Consider the following 22311-nt stretch of genomic DNA (forward strand, 5'->3'; position numbering starts at 1 on the left):
AACAGCAACAACGCAGTTTATGCAAAAATACAAGCAGTAGTTAAGACAGGTGCATTAACTAAGTCATCTATGAAACAGCTACCTAGTTACAACCCTAAGCTTACAGTCATTTAAGAGATTACAGGGAGGTAGGGAGGGATGGGGAGAGGTGCAGCTTGAAGAGGTGAATCTTCAGTCGTCGCTTGAAGTGGGTCAGTGTCTCAGCTGTTCTGACCTCCACAGGGAGGTCATTTCACCATTGTGGGGCCAGAACAGACAGGAGACGTGTTCGGGAAGCGCAGGTGCGAAGAGGGGGAGGTGCCAGGCATCCTGAGGTAGCAGAACGGGGGGGTCTGGCTGGCATGCAGGGTTTGAATATCTTGTGGAGGTATGCTGGGGCTGATCCCTTGACTGCCTGGTATGCTAGGACCAATGTTTTAAATTTGATGCGAGCTATAACAGGCAGCCAGTGGAGGGTAGTGAGCAGGGGAGTGACGTGGGAGTGTCTGGGGAGGTTGAAGACCAGACGAGCTGCAGCATTCTGAATGAGTTGCAGGCGTCTGATGGCAGATGCCGGTAGTCCAGCCAGAAGAGTGTTGCAGTAGTCCAGGCGGGATAGTACCATTGCTTGGACCAGGAGCTGGGTTGAGTAGGTGGTGAGAAAGGGGCGGATTCTCTGGATGTTATACAGGAGAAATCTGCATGCCTGGCTTACTGCTGCGATGTTCTTGGAGAGGTACAACCTGTTGTCCATCACCACTCCGAGATTCTTGGCACAGGGTGATGATGTCACTAAGGTGTCCCCTAGGGAAATGGAAAAATCGAGGAGGGGAGAGGTTAGAGCAGGAATAAAGATTAGCTCCGTCTTTCCCGGGTTGAGCTTCAGGTGGTGATTGTCCATCCAGCTCTGGATGTCCCTCAGGCAAGCGGAGATGCGAGCAGGGACCTGTGTGTCCGATGGGGAGAAGGAGAGAAAGAGTTGTGTGTCGTCGGCATAACAGTGATAGGACAAGCCATGGGCAGAGATTACAGGGCCAAGGGATCTGGTGTATAAGGAGAAGAGAAGGGGACCGAGGACTGAGCCCTGGGGAACTCCGGTGGCAAGGGGACGGGGCGGCGATACCTTACCCGCCCAGGCAACCTGGAAGGAACGGTCGGAGAGGTAAGACTCAATCCAGTCAAGGACTGTGCCGCAGATCCCTGTTGCTGCCAGGGAGGACAGGAGGATGGAGTGCTCCACAGTGTCGAATGCAGCAGAGAGGTCTAGAAGAATTAGGACAGAGGAGAGGGAGGCTGCTCGTGCGGCATGGAGTGACTCACTGACCGAGAGGAGTGCAGTCTCTGTCGAATGGCCAGGCCTGAAGCCAGACTGGTGGGGGTCAAGCAGGTAAAAAGGCGGTTTGTCAGTTTACATCTGAAGATGGGCAAGGATTCTGCTGTCCTGCGCATTGGGGAGCAGTACAGACAGCCACTCTGACTGAGAGAAGACTGGGCCAGGAGAAGAGGAGAGACTGGGCCACACACACACACACACACACACACACACACGTTTCAGAGCAGAGAGATCTGGCTGGGGTTTAGGGTTTCGAAGATTGATAATGAGGGATGGTGGAGCTGTTCCATCGACTCCCCCGTAGGCTAATCCCAAGGTTTTGAACCTGACGTGAGCTGCGACAGGCAGCCAGTGAACTGAAACGAGGGGGGGGGGGGAATGCTCTGCAGGCCCCCAGCATGCCCTCCTGTGTCTCACCGCCCACTCCAACGAGTCATCTGCAAGCTGCCCAATCAGCTGAAACTGTGAAAGTTTCATCACCCTGCACCCAAGGCCCTCCAGGGGCCACATAAACCTGTCCTTTGGGCCTTCGAGAGGCCGCCCCAGCACCCCGCCCCAAGCCTCCAGGGCCAATAACTGTCCTTGGCCTAGAGGCGCCCAGCACCCTCCCACAAGCTCCAGGCCATAACCTGTCTTGGCCTGAGAGGCGCCGACCCCGCCCCCAAGGTTGCGAGGAGCTTCACAGTCTGTGTGATCTGTGACTACGTCTGTGTCCACTCCTGGTATTGGTTCAATATGATATTCAGCATATGCCATTTTAAAGCTTCTCTGTTTCAATTTGCGTGCAAGTACGAACCAACCTTTAGTCATCAGACAAACACCACATTGTCTGAGGAATGTCAGTCTTATTGAGAGGTATCGCTCAGATGACAACATTTCTGCACGGTGCGTCAGCGTTTGTTTGCCTCTCTCTCCGGCTCCTTATCAGTTATTGCCTTTGTGTAGTTATTCTGCTACATTCTGGGATACACTCAACCCACTCTGGTCAAATAAAGGCAGAGTGTGCTTTACATGTTCCATCATTAACTGAGCAAACACTAGCATGAAACCAAATGCCTTGACTGATTCCAAAACTATTGAGCTATGTGTCTTAAAGCCAGTACCCTTTTTTTCTTGTTTTATGGTAAAAAAGCAGAAATGAACAATGCATCCGTTTGTCTAGAAGGGAAACTCCCTTTGTCAGGGCTCTTAGGTCCGATGAATTAATTAGTTTCCCATCTTCTGGACAGGGGCTTTCTCCATCGTAAAAAGTCCATGTCCAGCAAGGTTACCTCACAAGTCATTTGAACGCATTTTTCTTTTGATCAGAATTCACAAATACAGTAAAATCATTTAAATTTATAACCAATTTTTAAACCAAATCTGAAATACCAAAATCGTACTTGCATGGCACAGGATGGCGGAAGGTTCATTTTTAGTGACAGCACTTATAACCAGACAGCTGGTGGAGCATGCAGTGTGAAGCACCTTATCGGCTACGGGAGTCACACTTGAGATGTGAGACACAGGAAAGTCATTAAAAAGACATAATATGTCAAAATAGATTGTATGTACAGGGCAGGCCAAAACAATTAGGCCATTAGGTTTTTACAAAAAACTTTAGGTAGAGACAAATTTGCGGTGTGTATATATATATATATATATATATATTGAATAACAGTAATAATTGAATTCAGTTTCTACCTACAATAACATGAAAAGATGAGTTTTCCTTAAAATATAATCTTAGACACGATTTTCCTTGAAATCGCCTCCTTTGGCTTTAATTACAATTAAACAAATTATTATATTAAGTCTATCCAAAACTATATACTGATCGTAAACTGCGTGTAAGAATGTTTCCAAAAATGTTTCGCCATTCATAATTTTTTTTCTTATCTATATTTGTTCACGGCTGTTTCCTTATGCTTATCACATGAACGGGATTGCGCATTAAATGTACAAACAGCCAGCATTCACCATCTCACACACCTGTGATATGTACAAAAACAAAGATCTGCATGTGTCATGAATCCCATATTGGCTTATTGTAGGAACATTTTTAAGAACAAAAGTGAGAATAATTCAGAGAAACTTTTTGTGAATGAGGCCCAAAGAACACGAACACAAGACTTTAAGGCCCTGTACACACGTATACGGATTTTTCTGAAAACGTAGTTTTTTCCCTCCGTTTTGGCCTCCCGTCCACACGAAAACGGCGTTTTAGGTCACTGAAAACAAAGCTTTTTGAAAACGCCTTCCAAGGTGGAGATTTTTCTAAACTCCGGTTTCTCTGCCTTCGTGTGGACAAGAAAAACAGAGCTTTACGAAAACGCTTACGTCATGACGTCAACTCGCGCATCAGTTACCATGGCAATTGGTGTATTGCGCATGCACCAATCGTTTTAGTGTTCCCCTGTGGACGGAGATGTTTTTTAAAACGCCGGTCGTGTGGATAGGATTTTTTTTTAATGGAGGGCGAAAAAAACTACGTTTTCAGAAAAATCCGTATGCGTGTGGACAGGGCCTTATTTATTTTTTTGTGCCATGCGTAGCCATTTCTGACATAGTGTGGTTTAAGGGTGTTAATATATTCTTCTTCTAAACATGAAAAGCAGCTAATTAAGAAAAATTAACGGCTTGTTAAAATTCTGGCATTGCGACTGTGGCAGGAATGAAAGCCAGCATAAGGTGGGGGTTCCCATGTCTGAGTCTGAGAACCCCTGCTGGGGGTCAGCGTAGCTCAGCCCTGGTCCTAGGCACCCACTGTGTATGCTGGTTTTTCTTCCGACCATTGTTACCAGCTCTGCATCGTAATGAGCTGTTAATTGTTCTTATGAGACTTTTTACATCTATTGATGGGCGATTTACCCTCTTAACAATACTTTATGCAAGAAATAGCTACAGTAAGTATGCAATTTAAAAAAATGTCCCATACATCCCAGGAATGTCAATCGTTCAGACTAACTTGTCTTGCACAGCACAGTTTCCTTTACTGTGCTGTGCGTACTATATGGCAAACAAATCCAATAGAAAGTGGTTCAATTTTTAATTGATTCAATTACAAAAACTGGTGAAGGTGAAATCAGTTAGAGGTGGGTAACCCGGCTTCAAAGAGTAAAAAGACTGACCATGCATTTTCTCCACCACCATGCACTAAACCAGCTGACTCTAATTAGCATAACTCCAGCATGATGGGAGAACTAATTATTGTAATCAGCTGGTTTAGTGCATGGTGCTGGAGCAAATACATGGTCAGTCTTTTTACTCTTTGAAGCCGGGTTACCCACCTCTGAAATCAGTTGAGTCCCATTTGCTGAGAAAACCTGGAAACCTGAAACCATCTACATAAAATGAATGGTGTTTACTGACAGCAAGTGGCAACAAGCCAAATCTGCACTGTGTTAAAATAAGTTTAACCACATAGTTATGGTAAAACCTAAACGCATTTTCAACAACTTTAATTGATCAAGAGATTGGCTTTGACAAAAACCAGCATACACAGTGGGTCCCTGGGACCAGGGTTGAGAAACACTATTGTTGATGACCCACAATCACAAGCCTTGCAAGGAGACATGCTATGCCAGGGTTAACCAAGCCTGGAGATCCATCATCCTCTAGGTCTAGGATTTCATTTCAGTCCTAATTTGGCAAACCTGATTCTACTAATTAGCAGCTGAAAAAGATCTCTGGCTGTTGAATGAGGTGTTTATTGTTAGGTTCAGAGAAAAAATCTACAGGACATTAGATCTCCAGAAAAGTGGTGGTTAGCACTGTGCTAATTATCAAACTTTCAGCTTCAGTGCAAAGGAATAACAAAAAGGACTGCAGGGACCCAAAACCCTCCAAAATCTAGAATATGGACTGACATATAAAAGAGCTGTTCTGGGTTTCAGCGCAGTTATCCAGCTAATTCGGTAATCCTGCTTCATTAATTCAAGCACCAGAACAGGTTCACTCCAGCCCTGAAGAGTTGCAGTGTCCGCTGGTTATTCTGTGTTTCAAGACCATTTCAGATCTTGATTGGCTTGTTCTCAAGGCTTTAATTGGCTACTGGTCAACAGGAAATTGCAAATACCTGCAGGCACTATGGCTTTGCTTGATTGCTTTTTGCAGTGGTGCTCACCATTGCTGTTGGAGAGTGTGGTCGGTTTTAGTTTTCACCTTAAAATCAGCAAGTGGCTCTGACCTAGAAACCTAGGGAGGTAAGTTATACTGTATAATCAATTGTTGAATTAAGGACTAAGTAACAACAATAACTTGCAGCTCTCCATTTTTTTTTTTTTTTTTACATAAACACATGAAGGCACATTGTAATGTTCAAGAAATTGAATATCGGTGTAACACCAAGTTAAAAATACATGAAAGATCTGTTGCACTAACAATCGATTATTAGTGCTCCATTTGTCATTCCTTAAGGTTGACTTGTGAGTCATTCATGTTCAATTACATCAAATTGTTTAGTTTTGAAGTCAAATGTTTCATTTGTTGTTTTGTAATTATTAGTTGTAAATGGGGATGTATGTAGTTTAACATCAAATGTTTGTAATGTATGTTGAGACTCCTTTAAATATTCATCCTATGTATGTGCCATTTTTAAAAGTAAGAAACTGTTTACAATTTGCCTGGTTAAAATAACTAATTAAAAATTTTGATCATGGACTTCCATTTGAAAGATGAAAAGTTTGAAATGTATATATATTTTAAACAGCCCAACTGGTCTCATTCCATTCATTTGTTGAACCACTTAGACTGACTGAAGGTTTTAGCAGGTTTTTCTATGCTGAAAGCAGTTAATGCATTTCCATGGCAACCAGGTGGTTCTAATCAGATAATCAAGCTACTTGCAAGTTTCAGTTTAAGAAGCTATTTTTGAAAACAGACACTCACCAAATACTTTTGCTTACTAGCTTTGCGCATGCTGAAAACATTTGGTCTGGTTGGCAGGTTGTACTGCTAGAATATGGCTCTTCGACATGTTTTATGGTAAGTTGTCTTGCGCACATTGCTACTGTGTGATGTTAAATATTCTAGGTACGGTGTTTTAAAGCATTAAACAGATTGAGCCTTCCTTTGATTTGCAGGACCCTCTTGCTTTGTAATGTGTTAACATGCAGCATATGTGGTGTTCAGAAAGGTAAGAATATTCCTAAAGAAAGGTAGGATTCTTTTCTGAAGGCATAGATTGTGGAATTTTAACTGACTTTGACTAACGTGAAAGTTAGACATTCACGAGACTTCCTTTTTTCAGGTTGTCTGTTGTCTTCTGTAACCATGAATGAATGGTTAAATACAAATAATAAATAAAAATCTCTTCCGCAGTCAGCAGCTACGGCGCTGTCCAATATCACAGTGCCGCGGGAAGACCTGAGCCCCCCTCACGCCCGCGTCCCCGCAGCCACGCACACGCTACTGCATTCCAACCCGGGACCGCCGTCAAGGGTGGAGGCGCACCCTACAGCCCCCTCTCTCAGGAAAATCAACAGTCCAGAGTTTTGCACGACCAGAGGGAAGAGGTCCAGCGTCACGCCGTCGCTGCCCTAGGTGAAGCTGCCCCCGTCATCCGGGAGCAGGTGAAGCTGATCCCCGTCTTCCATGGCCGCCCTGACCCGAATGCCGCTCGGTCGCAAGTGATCCAGTTCGGGTCTGCCCAGACTGGGAGTGCGTCCCGTGTAGTTGACCAGCTGTTGAGTGGCTATAGCCCGGCTGGAGGAGGAGGCACGCTGGGGGGCGTCGACAGCCACGTCCCCGCCCAGAGGAGGCCCGGCCACAGTCGTCCCACCATCTTCGGTTCCAGGCAGAGCACAGGCACCTCTTACAGTTCCCATTACAACTCGGCAAGTACAGGCCCCAGTCACGTTACCTCTGAAATGGTAGTCCGGAGGGACCAGGACTTGCCTGCGAGATATCTGGCCATGGGACACTTTACACCAGGTGGCGATACCCTCCACAAACCTACCTCAACCCCATATGTGAATGCCAATGCAGCTGAGGGCTCCTTTTTCTCTGGTCAGAGAATCCCCCACAAACCTGCTCAAATCTTAAATGCGGCTAATTTGGGCACGCGCTACTCTGGAACTCGCCGCTACGGTACAAACGTAAATACAGCTCATTTGGACACGCGCTACTCTGGAACCCGCCGCTACATTCAAAGCTTAAACACGGCTTCTAGTTCTGTCCTGAAGGTCCCCGGTGGCCATGAAGCAGGCTCAAGGGCAGGCAGTTCAGAAACGGGCCACCGAACCTACACCCAAGATCGTAATGTCGCTTCTGGCTCTGAAGTTAAGTTCCCCACCAGAACTGTTCAGTTTATGCCAGGTGGAGCCGCTCCTTCCTCTAGTTGGGGGTCCTCCTCTCGCTTTGACGCCAGCCTGGTCAGACCAGACACGAGCTCCACTGGGTCGGTGAAGGGTGGGAGTGGCTCGGCGAGCCACAGGCAGGGCTCTTCCACTGGGTCGGTGAGCCACAGGCAGGAGTCCTCCACTGGGTCGGTGAAGCGTGGGAGTGGCTCGGCGAGCCACAGGCAGGACTCCTCTCAGCACAGCTACAGCAGGCCTGCAGGTAAGGTACAAATTATTTTGATGCAGGGTCTGTTGGCCAGTTATCTGGACTTGATCATAACGTACCAGCTTTCTATCCACAGGCACTGGCACATATGCAGGCTACACCAGGATATCTGGTTCTGCCGTTGCCCAATACAGCGCCACCTCCAGACCCATCTACATTCAGCCTGCCCCAAGTGGAAGTGCCCGGAGGCACTATCGATGTGCAGGGATGGGATGCAACCCTACAGGCCACAAGCAAGTCCTGTCCCTACTCTGGAAAAGATAAAGCGGCAGGTTGCATGTTCCTTTCTTCATTCTCTCTGTGTACAGAATGACACTGTATTAAGACCCAATTATGTGTGAATTAACCCAGCCACCAACACAACCTAAAATCATACTAGCAATAATAATCACACCAGCTTAGGTATGCAAATTTGACTAAGATTTATATATGAATTCCTTCTGTCCACAGGTGAACATGGTCAGCTGTTGTGGAATGTCGTTGACGTCCTTTCAAACTACGCTTCAGTTTTTTTTTTTTTTTTTTTTTAAGGCATTTAGTTTGACGTTTCCTGACTTTGGTATGGTATTTTGTACTTGTCAAATTTTACTGCCAATAAAATTAAATGCACACTTAAGTGATGTCCTATAGTTACACTGTTGTCTCAGTTCATACCAGACAGGAGCTCATGCTCATTTACAATTGTGAGTTTAAAGCACAAAAGATCTGACTTAAAATATTTGGTCTTTTAAAATGATTTTTTAAAGCGAAGGCCACTGTACTTATTTACACTCACATTTGCAGAATTAAGTCGTCAAATTCTGGGGACATTCTTTTTTCCAAAAGGTGCCAACAAACCACATTTTACACATACTGCTTATAAAACAAAACATACAAGTAAAATAGAACCAGTATGCTCATGCTGATACATCATACTTGTTCACCTAATTCAACGCTGGCTACTTCCTATCCTATATTACAAAACCATGCGCACAGATGGCAGTATAGGGATTTGACAAATCGAATACACGGAATTTAAAATCGAGAGAATGGATTTCTTTTTCGATGCTGTCATACTGCACCTTTAAATATGAATGTCTATGGTCCGTAGCATAGATAAAACATAGTGGTCACGTTGAAGGAAGTGGACTTCCGCGCATGTGTAATGTGTAATGGAGGCACGTTCAACTGGAGTTCTTCGACTATTGCTTTAATTTATTTAAACAGAGTACGCCCTCAAGACGTATTTGAGTTGTGAAAATACTTTGATCCAAACGGGCGATAACTATGGGTAAGAACACGTTGCTACGCGACGGTTAATTTCCCAAGTCACTCTTGATTATCCTTGGCTAACCATGAATGCATACAGTATTCACGAACGAAACATTAGCCTGATTATTTAAAGCGTGGGTTAGGCTATTGTAAAGCAAGGAACACAACATTGCCGACTGAGATTGCTTCTGAGTTGGCTTGCTAACCGTTCCCAACAAGTCTCGGCTTTAATTATGTAACTGCAATGCACTTAGCTCAACATTGTCGCTGACAACAGTTAGGACGGAGCGGCTCATAACTGTTCTTTGAGATGTTCCGTCCTGTAGGTTTTCTTTTCAATCATGATTTGGCACCTGATTCTACTAAGAAGATCTCTAGCAGTTCAGTGAGGTGTACTTTGTTATCGCTGAAGTGAAAACCTACACGACGATAGATCTCCAGGAACTGGGTTGGGTACATAGCCCTGCGTTAGGATATCTACTGGTCCATGACGGGATTATTTTAAATCACAAATGGGAGATCTCTTTTTTTACGACTGTCAACGTGTACCGTGTTGAAATGTAAAATAAATAAAAAATTTTACCGTCATAAAGTCTTTAGACTGCTTGAGTTTGTCGTACCCGTACGCTTACGCTGGAACATTTGGTGTTAAGGGGTAACTGATATTAACAATCTGAACAGTCGTCGTTTGCACATCTTTATCTGTGTCAGCATACCTCCCACTAGTGACAAAAATAAGTAATAGTTATCCATACTGGAAGTACAACGTCGTATTCTGTTTTGTGAATATGTGGAAATGTTTTGCACATGTTTATAAATGAATATTGACACGAAGAATACGTTGTTGAAGAATTGTTCTTTATAAGTTATTCGTTTTTTTTGTTTCTTGCGGCAATTGTCACGTTTATGATGGCCTACTATATCAGGCTGTCAAAAATCAATTCAATAAGAATACTGCATTTTATGTTACATTCACATATACCAAACCTCTTTTTTGATATTTTTTTGTATTTCACTGTTCGACACTCACTTCTCATAAAAAAACTACTAAACTATTAAATACTTTTACCTACCTTATATCTTAATACTATGAGGATGAAATTCACTGCATTAAGTAAATGGTAAGTACTCTTGAATCTTAATATAAGATTATTATTTTTTTGTTTCTGGTTTTCAGAGGCCAGTAGTGATGCTGAGGAGGTGAAAGTGGTGACGGAGAGCAGTTCCCCTGATTCGGACGGCTACCCTCATTCCCCCGGGATGGATCGAAACCCCTCCCCCCCACCCAGCCAGGGGTCAGAGCCGGAGGTGGAGAGTGATTCCATCGGGGAGACTCTGTACAGCAAACACTGGCTCTTCAGCACCCTGACCAGCCTCATCCAGGTATGCTGAGTGCTGCAGCCATGAGAATGACCGATCTGTGATAGTCAGCTCTGCTGTTTTTTTCTGCTCTGGGGCGGCGTTGTAGTATAATGGGTAAGGAGCTGTTCTTGCAACCTAAAGGTCGCAGGTTCGATTCCCAGGTAGACCACTGCTGTTGTACCCTTGAGCAAGGTACTTGAACCTGCATTGCTCTAGCTGTATAAATGGATGCAATGTGGATGCTATGTAAAAAGTTGCGCAAGTTGCTCTGGATAAGAGAGTCTGCTAAATTTTTTTTTTCTGCATGAATACAGGGGAAAACATTTTGAAATTTTGTAGGATGCTTCAAGACTAAAAAGTTTGAGATTTTACAGACTAAGAAATATGTGAAGAAATGTGAAGAAAGTTCTAATGAGCTCTAAATACAGTTGTGTTGGTGTTGATGATATTCGTTACAGATGTGGCCTGTTCGTAATGAATTTCATGAAATGAATTTTCATGGAGGTGTAGAGCAATAAAAAATAAAAATAAAAAACCTTAATTGTGGCCACAGTTGTCAGATACCACTAATTAGATAAAGATGATCACTGAAAAACTTGACCTTTGACCTTTCAGTGAAGACTGAATTTATTTGATCCAGTGCAGTTTGCAGTTTCACCACACCGAGAATTGAGGGAGTGTGTGTTTGTGTGTGTGAGAGAGAGAGAGAGAGAGAGAGAGAGTGTGTGTGTGTGAGAGAGAGAGTGTGTGTGTCAGACGCACACAAACGCTGCGCATTCAGACTGTGACTGAGCATGGCGGGTGTTTGAGCGACCGTTCTCATCTTCCACCAGACTGTGACTGAGCAGGAGGCTGGAGACCCCGATGCCGAGGTGGACCTGTCTGAGGAGGAAGAGGAGAAACTGTGTAAAATCTGGGACATGGCTATGGACAAGGTACACTGCTCCTTCAGCTCATCTGCTCAATCCCAGTACTAGAAGACATGGTTCTTTATGACCTTTATAATCAACTCAAGTCTACATTCCACTGCATTTAGGTTGCCATTCTCAAGTCTACAATCCATATGAATGCTCTAAAAAGCTGTCCCGCCTATCTTTTGATTGTAGAAACCAATGATTTGGTTGTTTCTGTGGAAATATGTCTATCCAATAAGGAGTTCAGTCGCCAAGAGGTCCTGCTTTTCTTGAATCGCCACAACAGCTAACTGTCAGTGCATTCTCAAAGAATACACAGAATGGCTCAAACACAGATATGGCCTATTACACTATCAGTACTGTCCACCTAGCCAGGTAATGAAAGTAAATTTTAAATTGATTTTAAAAGCTTGCAAGACAGCTGATTTCATTATCTGAATGATTTTTTTTGCAGTACTCATATGGTATTGGAAAACTTTCCTCACAGAGCAATACAACTAGCCAGCTAGCTTTGAAGCTAGCTGTCTCCTGAAATGTTATGCGTTGTCTAAGGAATCTGCAGTGAGCTGCCTAGATACAGTAACTTGGCCTCTTTGGCTTTGATCGTGTGCTAAATTGTTAATTGTCTCAGTTAATTTTTTTTAAAAGTCAGGTTAAAATTCTCAGCTCAGTTTTTTAATGCTTAAAATCATAGGGAAATTGCTGCTTGGGTTCTACAATATCACAGCATGACGAAATAATGTGATTATAAATATTACCTACCTACCTAAATATATACTACCTGAGCTGAAAATGTTGTTAGCTGAGCCTTGCATTTAATGTCATGTTTGAGTGATTGATCCTGAAAATGGAAAAAAAATGCTGATACTGTTTTTCTGTATTATGTCTGTCTTTAGTATTTAATCCCGTGTTGTTTCATTTTTTTTCCCATGCGTCTGCGCCAAGGATGTGGCTGGCCTACTACAGGAGTTCAAAGCCTCAGATATCTTGCTAGGCGCGATTGCCAAGTCACGAAGTCCAAGGCTCACGGTCAGTAAGCCGGCTTGGCTTTTCACACCAACTGCATAAGTAGACCCAACGATTTTTAATATGGGCAATACCAGTCCATTCCTAATATCCTAGTGGCAACATCAGTCTCCGCAGTGCCTACTTTACAAAAACGAAAGATAATCTGGTACTTGTGCTTGTCAGTGGCTACAGCTGAGCACTGGTACACTACAAAAAGTGTTTGCGTGATTTGCCAAATTCCGCTTCAGTGCAGTTCTTATAGCAAGTCAGTTCTTCGCTGAGAAATAAGCCTCAGTGTGGCTAAGAATGTCAATGAAAGTGTCACCGTCATCCCCAGGAACAAATTGTGTCCACACCAGCATGCTTCGCCGAGCTAAATGGAAAATCCAAAACTGAAGACGACGATCCAAACGATTCTTGTCCTGGTGCCCACCCTGAGGAGGGCTGTAAAATTATTTAAGTCCTCCAGTCTTGACACTGGTTTATCTGAAATTGAGATGCGTCACCACTCTGACCTGGTGCCACCTGAGAATGTCACTGAAAATGTATGAAAAGACATGACAGACTCATTGTCTTAATGAACGTTAAACTCTGAATATGTAGCAAACAAACAAAAAAGAATAATAAATTCATATGTTTAACAATGGCTCCACCACCTTGGTCTGTCAGAAAGACTGCCCTGGCGTTCAGTGCCAGTATTAAAAGAAACCATTTTGGTAAAAAGGTCATCACAGATTTGCCAAAGGGAAAACATCAGAAATCATTGTCAAGAGAAGTGGAGGGAACTAGCCGTTCAGTTCTACAGTAAGGATGAGTACACTAGACTTGCGCCGGGAATGAAAGATTTTGTTGTTGTGTTGGATATTCAAAGCGCATGAGCAGTAGAGACTGATTATGTGCCACTGACGTCCAAGGCTCTGTTTCGTCGCACAACCACTTCATTGGTTTGGTCTCGGTATCGGGTTCGAAGGCGTAGCAGCCTACAAGCAGGTTCACATTTCTGTGACAGAAGCACTTCGCTGCCGAATTGAAACCACCTTCTCAAAGCTTTGTATGTGCAAAGAGAGTTTCCATTGATGCAGATTTTACCGTAATATTTCACCTCATAGAGGGAAAATGCAAAGATCACTGGTTTTATGCTGTGGACTATGAAAATCATGAAAATTGACGAACCTAGATTGGCTAAATGGCTTCCTGTAATTTATGTTGTTGTAGCTGGTGGTTCTAGAGGGGTTTCCAGCAGGTTTAGTGTTACCATGGAAGTATGGCAATTGTGAATTTGGTAATTGTTGATTGAATTGTTTATCGTTTTATGAACCTGAGAAAAGAGAAGTTCTGACTTGACTTATAGTAGTAGAGGTAAAATGAAATGTAAAAATTACTCGTCATCTCTCTTTTTCGCGCAGGAGATTTGTGTGGGAATCTTGGGGAACATGGCCTGCTTCCCTGAAACGTGTCTGTCCATCAGCCAGAATGAGGATCTGGGGTAAGCCAAAATGGAGCGCTTTACGATCTCTCGTATTTATTCATACGTTATTTACGGTATCTACTGATTGCAAACACTCTGAGGACAGTGGACGGTATTAAATGCATGCGTGACGTTCTGATTAAAATGAATCTTTGCCAAACATGCTAATAGTATTTTAAAAACCGTAGCAGCAATTTCTGTTTTAATTTACTCATGTTGAGCCGGCTAGCTTGAGCGTGACATCTTGTTTTTTAACTTTTCATTCAAATTAAGCGCTTTCTCTTTGAATCTCACAACGCTACTAATGACACAGTGTTAATAATATCAGTAAACAAACAAATGTCGGGCACCGAAAGGTGATTTGGTGAAAGAAGCAGGAGTATTTTGTTATGGTTCAAGTCTGGGTCATCGCCCATTGTGATATTTTAAAAATGCATGCGGTATATGTTATTTAAACCCAACTTGGGGCAAGGCACAACATGCTACACAGGATAGGACCAGATGAAAGCAGATAGTTGCAGCCTTATGTTCCACGAAGGGAACGAAGAGGATTAAGTATGTTATTTACTGCATTTTTGGCTCTTTTCTTTTCTCTGTGTAAGAAACACAGAATCCTTTGTAAACGCAACCTCTGTGGTTCAGATGAGTGTTTGGGACTCACAGGAGTTCCGTTGTAAGCACAGAGATGCATACTCGGCTAGACGGGAAAGCAGGCCCTCTGCCAACCTAAGCTGTAAAGCAGGTGCGTACTGCGCATGTTGAGCGCAAAACATTGGGCTCCCCCAGAATGTGAATGCTGATATCAGACTTTTGAAGGCAAAATAAAACTTCCACAATAGTATTTTGAAAACCGATTAACGGATGGCTGCATTTTATATGAAGAGCACATCGTGAAAATTAATTTTTGTAAGTATCCTCCAGTAACTTCTGGACCAAGAACATTTCACAAACTGCTACAAATAATGACATTTCTGTTCACAAAAATTGACCAATGAGGTTTGCTGAAATCACCTTTTGTCATCGACATTGAATTCAATGGGCAGCACGCGATTTCCTGTTGCTTTTAAGGCTTCACAACTTTGGCCCCTCTGACGCTATCTAGTTTCTGTGCTTGCTCTATGGTGCGAAGCAGCGGATAGATTTCATAGTTAATTTTGACTCCCTTGTTCCTGGGCAACGTGCCCAAGATCGATTCTGAAAATGTTGCAGTGCTAGCATGTGGCTTTTGTTTTTCCCCCACAGGGTGGTGCTGTTGCTTCTCCTGGGGGATTCAGACCCTCCAACAATCTTGGAGACAAGCAGGTGGGTCCGGTGTGTTCATGTGCAAAGACTACTTCATGACAAACAAACCAAAAAAGATAACTGAGCATCACATCTGCACTGCATATATTAGTATTTATACTATTGCCAGACAGTTAACTAGATCCATACAGTCAGGATTTTTTAACTGTTTGTGTGTGCTTGTGTGTAGATTGCTGCTGACATGTCTGGCCCAGCCCAGTGTCGCCCCCATCTGGTTGGAAAGGGTACAGCAGCAAGCGTCGGTGTGTCCCAGTCTGTGTTTCATCATGTGCAGCTCCACTAACGGTACAGTTATGACTTGCCTGCAGACCTGGGTCAAATACGTATTTGTTTTGGATTCATATACTTTTCTACACTTTACTGATCTTGTCTGGTGTATTGGAACCTATTAAATACTCTCAAAAAGAGCAAACCCCGCCTGTTGGCAGGCTCAGTTACAGCAGGCAAGATCAATAGAGCACAGAAAAGTATTTGAATCCAAAACAAATACGTATTTGACCCTGGTCTGCTTACCCGAGCCTCAGTCCCATTTTACCGTCAGTTTCTGGCTGTCCCCAAACCGACCCGTCTACGTGTCTGTCTGTGCGTGTGTCCAGTGGATCTGCTGGTGAAGGTGGGGGAGCTGGTGCACAAGCTGTTTGACCTGGATGAGGAGCTGATGAAGAGCTGGGTCTCTGCACGCCCCAGCGAGGCGGATACCGGCAGCCAGCTGCACATCGCCCCCTCTCTGCTGGAGGCTGCCAAACAAGTCAGGTGTGCAATTAGCCCAGAGTTCTGCATCATAGGGGATGCACAGTGCTGTATGAGTAATTAGCCCAGATTTCTGCATTATAAAGACTATGAGGCACAGCGATAGATGTGTGTATGCGTGTGCACGTGTGTGTGTGCGCGCGCGCATGCGTGTGCACGTGTCTCTGTGTGTGCGCGCGCATGCGTGTGCACGTGTGTGTGTGCGTGTGTGCCTGCGTGCATCCGTGTGTGTGTTTCACAAACGTCTCCCCTTTTGAACAGGCTGGAGAGTACTGAAGGTCTGGAGGTGTACCTGCATGTTCTTCAGCTACTCACAACTGTGGATGAGGGAGTGCAGGCTTTGGGTGAGAGAACTCTGCTCTTACTAACACGCATGACTGAACCACACTTCTGTGTGTGGTACTGTTGAGTTCAGTGTTAATATGTAATGTGTAAAGTCTTGTGCCCCCTAGTGGAGTTGTGTGGTACTGTTGAGTTCATTGCTAATATGGATGTGTAAATGTGTGCGCCCCCTAGTGGAGCTGGCTGGTACTGGCGAGGAGGTGTGGGCAGCGCTGTGCGAGGTGGTGTGTGAGGATCTGTGCCAGCCAGACGACCCCCCCGTCGTCCTGCAGGAGCAGAAGGGGCGTCTTGCCCCCGCCCTGGCCGTGCTCTCCACCCTGTCTGCCTGCCCGGACCAGGAGTACAGCCAAACCCACCGCAGTACGGTCGCTTACTCTCCCCACTACGCACGGAAACAGCCTTGGGTTCCACAAGGGATTGCTTTTAAGGAGCTTAGAAATGTGTGTAGTATAGTATAGTACAGTGTAGCACAGTGGGTAAGGAACTGGGCTAGTAACTGAAAGGTCATGGGTTCGATTCCCGGGTAGGACACTGCCGTTGTACCCTTGAGCAAGGTACTTAACTTGCATTGCTTCAGTGTATATCCAGCTGTATAAATGGATACAATGTAAAAATGCTGTGTAAAAGTTGTGTAAGTCGCTCTGGATAAGAAGGTCTGCCAAATGCCTGTAATGTAATGTAATGGTCTCCGGTCCTGGAGAGCTACAGGGTCTGCTGGTTTTTTTTTTCACCTTAGAGGGATTAGACCGTCTGCTAAATGCCTGTAATGTAATGAAATGAGCGCATGTATATCATTTATCCCAAAAGCAAGACGGTGCATTACTCTCATCCATAAAACATTTGATTCCGTTGTATCTCAAGAAAGGTTTCAGTGAGTTCAGTTAGTTCAGTTCAAAATCCTGTTTATCTGAATTTCTTGATCTTGTATACTTTTGGCATGTGAGATGTGGTCATAATCTAAGGTATGTTGAAGTATAGCGCACACTAGGGGTAGGAATTTAGAACTAAATTGTGTGTTTTTTTTTATTTTTTATTTTTAAATCTTTTGTTTGTCAGTCTGTCTCATCACTGCCCTGTGCTCTCGCTTCTGGGCTAGTGCTCGTTACGTAACCAGCTTGTGGAGAACACGGAGCCCTATATATAGACATGAGGCCGTAGCAGGTGCAAACCAAGCATGGAATTGGACTCATCAGGTGTTGTTTTTGAAATCCCCCCCCCCCCCCCTTCAAGCTTTCAGGAAAAGCACTTAAGCCTGCTGATTGGCTTTTGTGTTGACAGGAAATACTTCTTGTTCCTCAGGGGTGAGCGTGCACTCGTCGAGAAACCATCTGGCGAACGGAATATGCACAAGTGCTTACTCGAGCGAAGATACGTAGCGAAGCACATGTCCCAATTGGCCGTAATACTAACTCTAGATGGTTATAGGGAATCGTGCAGGTGGGAGAATTGTTTATTTTTTAATTTGAGGCCAGTGGTTTCTGTTTTTCTGTCTGCAGATATACCTGCTGTCCTCGTGCTGTATGGAGTTAGCAGCTACAGTTTTGGCATCATATTGACATTGCTACAGTACATGACAGTGCTGTGCACTTGTTGCGTACTTCCTGTGTTTTGCTTGCAAGCGAAACTTCCAGGTCATTACAGGCAGTATATCAGTTTGTCAAAAGCACTTAAGATCATCTGCTTTGCAAGTGTGTGAATGCTAAATTAATGGAAAAACAGGCTCGGTGGTGTTTTCCAATGACAATGATCTGTGGTCTGTAGTGTAGTTTTCTGGTCTGGTTGTGTGTTGTGGGATATGCAGTGATCTGTGGTCTGTGTTGTAGTTTTCTGGTCTGGTTGAGTGTTGTAGGATATATAGCAATCTGTTGTTTGTATTGTAGTTTTCTGGTCTGGTTGTGTGTCATGTGATATGTAGTAATCTGTCTGTATTGTAGTTTTCTGGTCTGGTTGGGTGTTGTGGGAAATGCAGTGATCTGTGGTCTGTGTTGTGTAGATCTGCCTCTGCTTGGGACCCTGCTGCGAGTGCTGCAGTTCCTTAGTGAGTGCCAGCAGAGGGCGAGAGAGGGCCAGGGTGAGGCGAGCTCGGGAAACGGATTGAAAGAGGAAAATGACGAGCAGATGTTGGCCTTGAGGGAGACGACTGTGGAGTTCCTGGCCAGTATGCTCACAGACATGACCAAGGTAAGCCTGGGGAGCTATGTGTGTTATATATCAGACTATATAGTGGTGTGTTTGTCTCAGGGGGCAGATCTATACGGTGGTGTGTGTTTACATGTGTGTGGTGTAACACGGTCCACTGGTGTGTTTGTTATATGTGAGAATAAGGTGTATGTGCACGTCTTGTATGTCAAGATAGTGTGTTTGTTATACATCAGTGCAAAGTGTGTTTGTGTCTTTTATCTGTCAGTGTGTAGTATGTTTGTGTGTCTTGTATACCAAGGTAAATGTATGTCTCTGTGTGTGGTGTGTTTCTGTGTATATCAGAGTAAAGCATGTTTGTGTGTATATCAGGTTAAAGTGTTTTTGTGTGTGTGTTGTATATCAGGGTAAAGTGTGTTTGTGTGTATGTCAGGGTAAAGTGTGTTTGTGTGTGTGGTATTTCAGGGTAAAGTGTGTTTGTGTGTGTGTTGTATATCAGGGTAAAGAGTGTTTGTGTGTGTTGTATATCAGGGTAAAGTTTGTTTGTGTGTGTGTGGTATATCAGGGTAAAGTGTGTTTGTGTGTATATTGGGGTAAAGTGTGTTTATGTGTGTTGTATATCTGGGTAAATAGTGTTTGTGTGTGTGTTGTATATCAGGGTAACGAGTGTCTGTGTGTTGTATATCAGGGTAGTGCGTGTGTGTGTGTGTGGTATATCAGGGTAAAGTGTGTTTGTGTATGTTGTATATCGGTAAAGTGTGTTTGTTTGTTTGTGTGTTGTATATCAGGGTAAAGTGTGTTTGTGTGTGTGTGTGTGTGGTATATCAGGGTAAAGTGTGTTTGTGTGTGTGTTGTGTATCAGGGTAAAGTGTGTGTGTGTGTGTGGTATATCAGGGTAAAGTGTGTTTGTGTGTGTGTTGTGTATCAGGGTAAAGTGTGTTTGTGTGTGTGTTGTGTATCAGGGTAAAGTGTGTGTGTGTGTGTGTGTGGTATATCAGGGTAAAGTGTGTTTGTGTGTGTGTTGTGTATCAGGGTAAAGTGTGTGTGTGTGTGTGGTATATCAGGGTAAAGTATGTTTGTGTGTGTGTGTGGTATATCAGGGTAAAGTGTGTTTGTGTGTGTGTGTGTGTGTGTGGTATATCGGGGTAAAGTGTTTGTGTGTGTTATATTTTAGGATGCCATGTCCGAGTTGCTGAAGAAGGGGCATCTCAGTGAACAAACCTGCCTCGCTGCAGCTCGGAGTTTATTGCCTGATCACAGATCTGAGGTTTGTCCTCTACAATATACAATGCGCAACATGCTACAACATACTACAACGTCACAACCAAAAAACATACACACTACATCTCCCTCTGTCACGACCCAAAAACCCACACAACACGCAGAAACGTACTCTGTCACAACCAAAAAACACACACAACACGCAGCAACGTATTCTGTCACAACCAAAAAACCCTCTACACGCTGCAACGTACTCTGTCACGACCAAAAAACCCACACAACACGCAGCAACGTATTCTGTCACAACCAAAAAACCCTCTACACGCAGCAACGTACTCTGTCACAACCAAAAAACCCACACAACACGCAGCAACGTACTCTGTCACAACCAAAAAACTCTACACGCCGCAACGTACTCTGTCACAACCAAAAAACACACACAACACGCAGCAACGTACTCTGTCACAACCAAAAAACACACACAACACGCAGCAACGTACTCTGTCACGACTAAAAAAACACACACTACATTTCACTGTCACGACCCAAAAGCATACACAGCACTTTCAGTCCCAGTGACTCTCAGCCTGACTGAAACACACACTATTTCCCTGCCCGTGAGATCAGGTGGGACGACGGAGTACCTCAGGTGTGTGAGTGTAGCTGTGTGTCTGTCTGTATCAAGTGATCGTCATCTGTGTGTGTGTTGGGATTAAGTGCATTTGGTGTACGTTGATGTGAAGTGTGTTACAGTGTGTTGTATGCCTGGGATACTTTGTGTATGCATGCATGCGTGTGTGTGTGTAAGTGTATGTTTGTACTACTATCCTTGTGAGGACCAAATGTCCTCACAAGAATAGAAAGATGAGGAAAATTACAGGAAGTGAGGACATTTTGCTGGTCTTCACAATTTCAAGAGGCTGTTTTAGGGTTAAGACTTAGGGTTAGGGTTAGGCATGTAGTGATTAGGGTTAGAGGTTACGGAATGAATGTAGTCAATGGAAATCGGTCAAAAGTCCTCACAAGTATAGCAATACATACGTGTGTGTGTGTTTGTGTGTTTGTGTGTGTGTGTGTGTGTGTGTCTGTCTGTCTGTCTGTCTGTCTGTCTGTCTGCGTGCGTGCGTGTCTGTGTGTGTGTGTCTGTGTGCGTGCGTGCGTGTCTGTGTGTGTGTGTGTGTGTGTCTGTGTGTCTGTGTGTCTGCGTGCGTGCGTGCGTGCGTGCGTGCGTGCGTGCGTGTGTGTCACAGACGAGCTCCAGGCTCAGGCTTCTGTTTATCTGTGGCAGGTGCAGCACATGGCGGCCTTGCTGTCGGAAGCTCAGTCCAGTCTAGCAGACGCGCTGAGACGGAACTTTCCGGACCTGAGCTCCTGAGGGTGGCGGGTAGCCCCGTTCTCTCCCCTCCCAGCAAGGAGGGGCACTCTGGGGCCCCTGTGCGATCCGCAGATATCTCCCGGACCCCCTGGCATCTCCGTGGGCATCTCAATGGCCAGCCCTGCAGGGCGTGGCAGTACCTAGGTGGAAAGCACTCCCCAGAAAAAGCACCCACCCCACCCACCGTTTATCCCGCAGATACGCCCCCCCCCGAATTTCTCTTAACTCCCCTCATCCTGCAGATCAGGTGACCTGTGCAGTGAGGTGCGGAGAACAGCCCATTCCCAACTGCGTCCCGAATCTTCAGTCCTCCGCAATCCCAAGCCAAGGGCAAAAACCTGAGGCACAGGCGGATTGCATTCTGGGAGTTCAGTGCGCATGCAGACGCACGCATGCGCGGACACACGGACCTGCTCACACACACACACACGCGCGCATACTCACTGTAACATACCGCAGAATGCTCCTTTCGATTAATGGAGTTCTTTGCGAGTCGATTGGTCAACAGGGGACAACGGAAGTCTATCCCACCGGTCGAAGTCTCAGACTTTGGGGTCCCCGCTCCCATTTTCTACGTAATGCTGTCAACGTTAAAAATCAGCGGACGGTTGAACTGGTAGTTGTTTCCCCTCTTGGATTTTAGTCTGGAAGTTGACCTGTCCGTTTCACCCCCAATGGGCAAACAACCAGTGCTAATAGCCATCCACCACAACTCACCACAGTCCCCACTACTGGAGACCCATTGCATTTGCTGGCTTAGGTTTCTAGGTTTCCTTCTATGATCCGGGGTCTGGTTCCCTCCCAAGCTGGACTACAGTTAAAGATTTTCACAAACCTGCACAGTCCGCAGCTGCAGACTGTGGATTTATCATAAACGTCAGTTAAACGAAACGACTGGGCTGGCATGAAATCCCGAAACGGATCGGCCCTTGCTCGCCCCACTCGGCATCGCACCTTCCATGGCGAAACTGAGCCGGTTCCCAGGCTGGCCTTTCTCCTGTTTGTTGAAGTTGTTCCTTGTAGGATTGCCAAAAGAACACATTTGTTTGCAGTGTGTGCATACAAAATGTATTGGCCTTGCTAACAAAGCTTTTGTGTAATTAAAAGTTTCATAGTGTTCTCGCTGTTCCTGGTGTGATTTTTTCTTTTTTTTTTTTTCAAGCAGGCGATACATTTTCCATTTGTTGTCATTTTTAAATGTGCTTTTTTTTTTCCAGTGCCTGCCGTTCGTAAGCATCTTCAAAGATGTAAGTGTGCACCGAAACATTGTACTCTATTTGTGGCTGAAATTTGATGCTTAAACATATTCACCTTCACATTC

General features: G+C 44.6%; 1 protein-coding gene across 5 annotated transcripts; it reads left to right on the plus strand.

The window, feature by feature from the left end:
- Positions 1-5016: 5016 nt before the first annotated feature.
- saal1 (serum amyloid A-like 1) lies at positions 5017-22109 on the plus strand. Of its 5 annotated transcripts, XM_064312088.1 has the most exons (18): positions 5215-5496; positions 6202-6277; positions 6376-6428; positions 6614-7852; positions 7935-8130; positions 8309-9128; positions 10287-10492; positions 11305-11406; positions 12331-12414; positions 13800-13879; positions 15104-15163; positions 15333-15448; positions 15760-15916; positions 16175-16257; positions 16430-16615; positions 18249-18436; positions 19569-19661; positions 20904-22109. In XM_064312088.1, exons 6-18 carry the CDS (start codon positions 9125-9127, stop codon positions 20988-20990), a joined length of 1446 nt encoding a protein of 481 aa, XP_064168158.1. In that variant the 5' UTR covers positions 5215-5496; positions 6202-6277; positions 6376-6428; positions 6614-7852; positions 7935-8130; positions 8309-9124; the 3' UTR covers positions 20991-22109. The 5 variants fall into 5 exon arrangements, with proteins under 5 accessions (XP_064168155.1, XP_064168158.1, XP_064168157.1 ...); XM_064312087.1 differs by lacking the exons at positions 10287-10492; positions 11305-11406; positions 12331-12414; ... (7 more) ...; positions 19569-19661; positions 20904-22109 and having other exon boundaries at positions 5225-5496; positions 6614-7727; positions 7761-7852; positions 8309-8474; XM_064312085.1 differs by lacking the exons at positions 5215-5496; positions 10287-10492; positions 11305-11406; ... (8 more) ...; positions 19569-19661; positions 20904-22109 and adding an exon at positions 5017-5208 and having other exon boundaries at positions 8309-8474.
- Positions 22110-22311: the final 202 nt, after the last annotated feature.

This window comes from Anguilla rostrata, chromosome 16, assembly GCF_018555375.3.
Source record: "Anguilla rostrata isolate EN2019 chromosome 16, ASM1855537v3, whole genome shotgun sequence".
Lineage (NCBI taxonomy): Eukaryota > Metazoa > Chordata > Actinopteri > Anguilliformes > Anguillidae > Anguilla > Anguilla rostrata.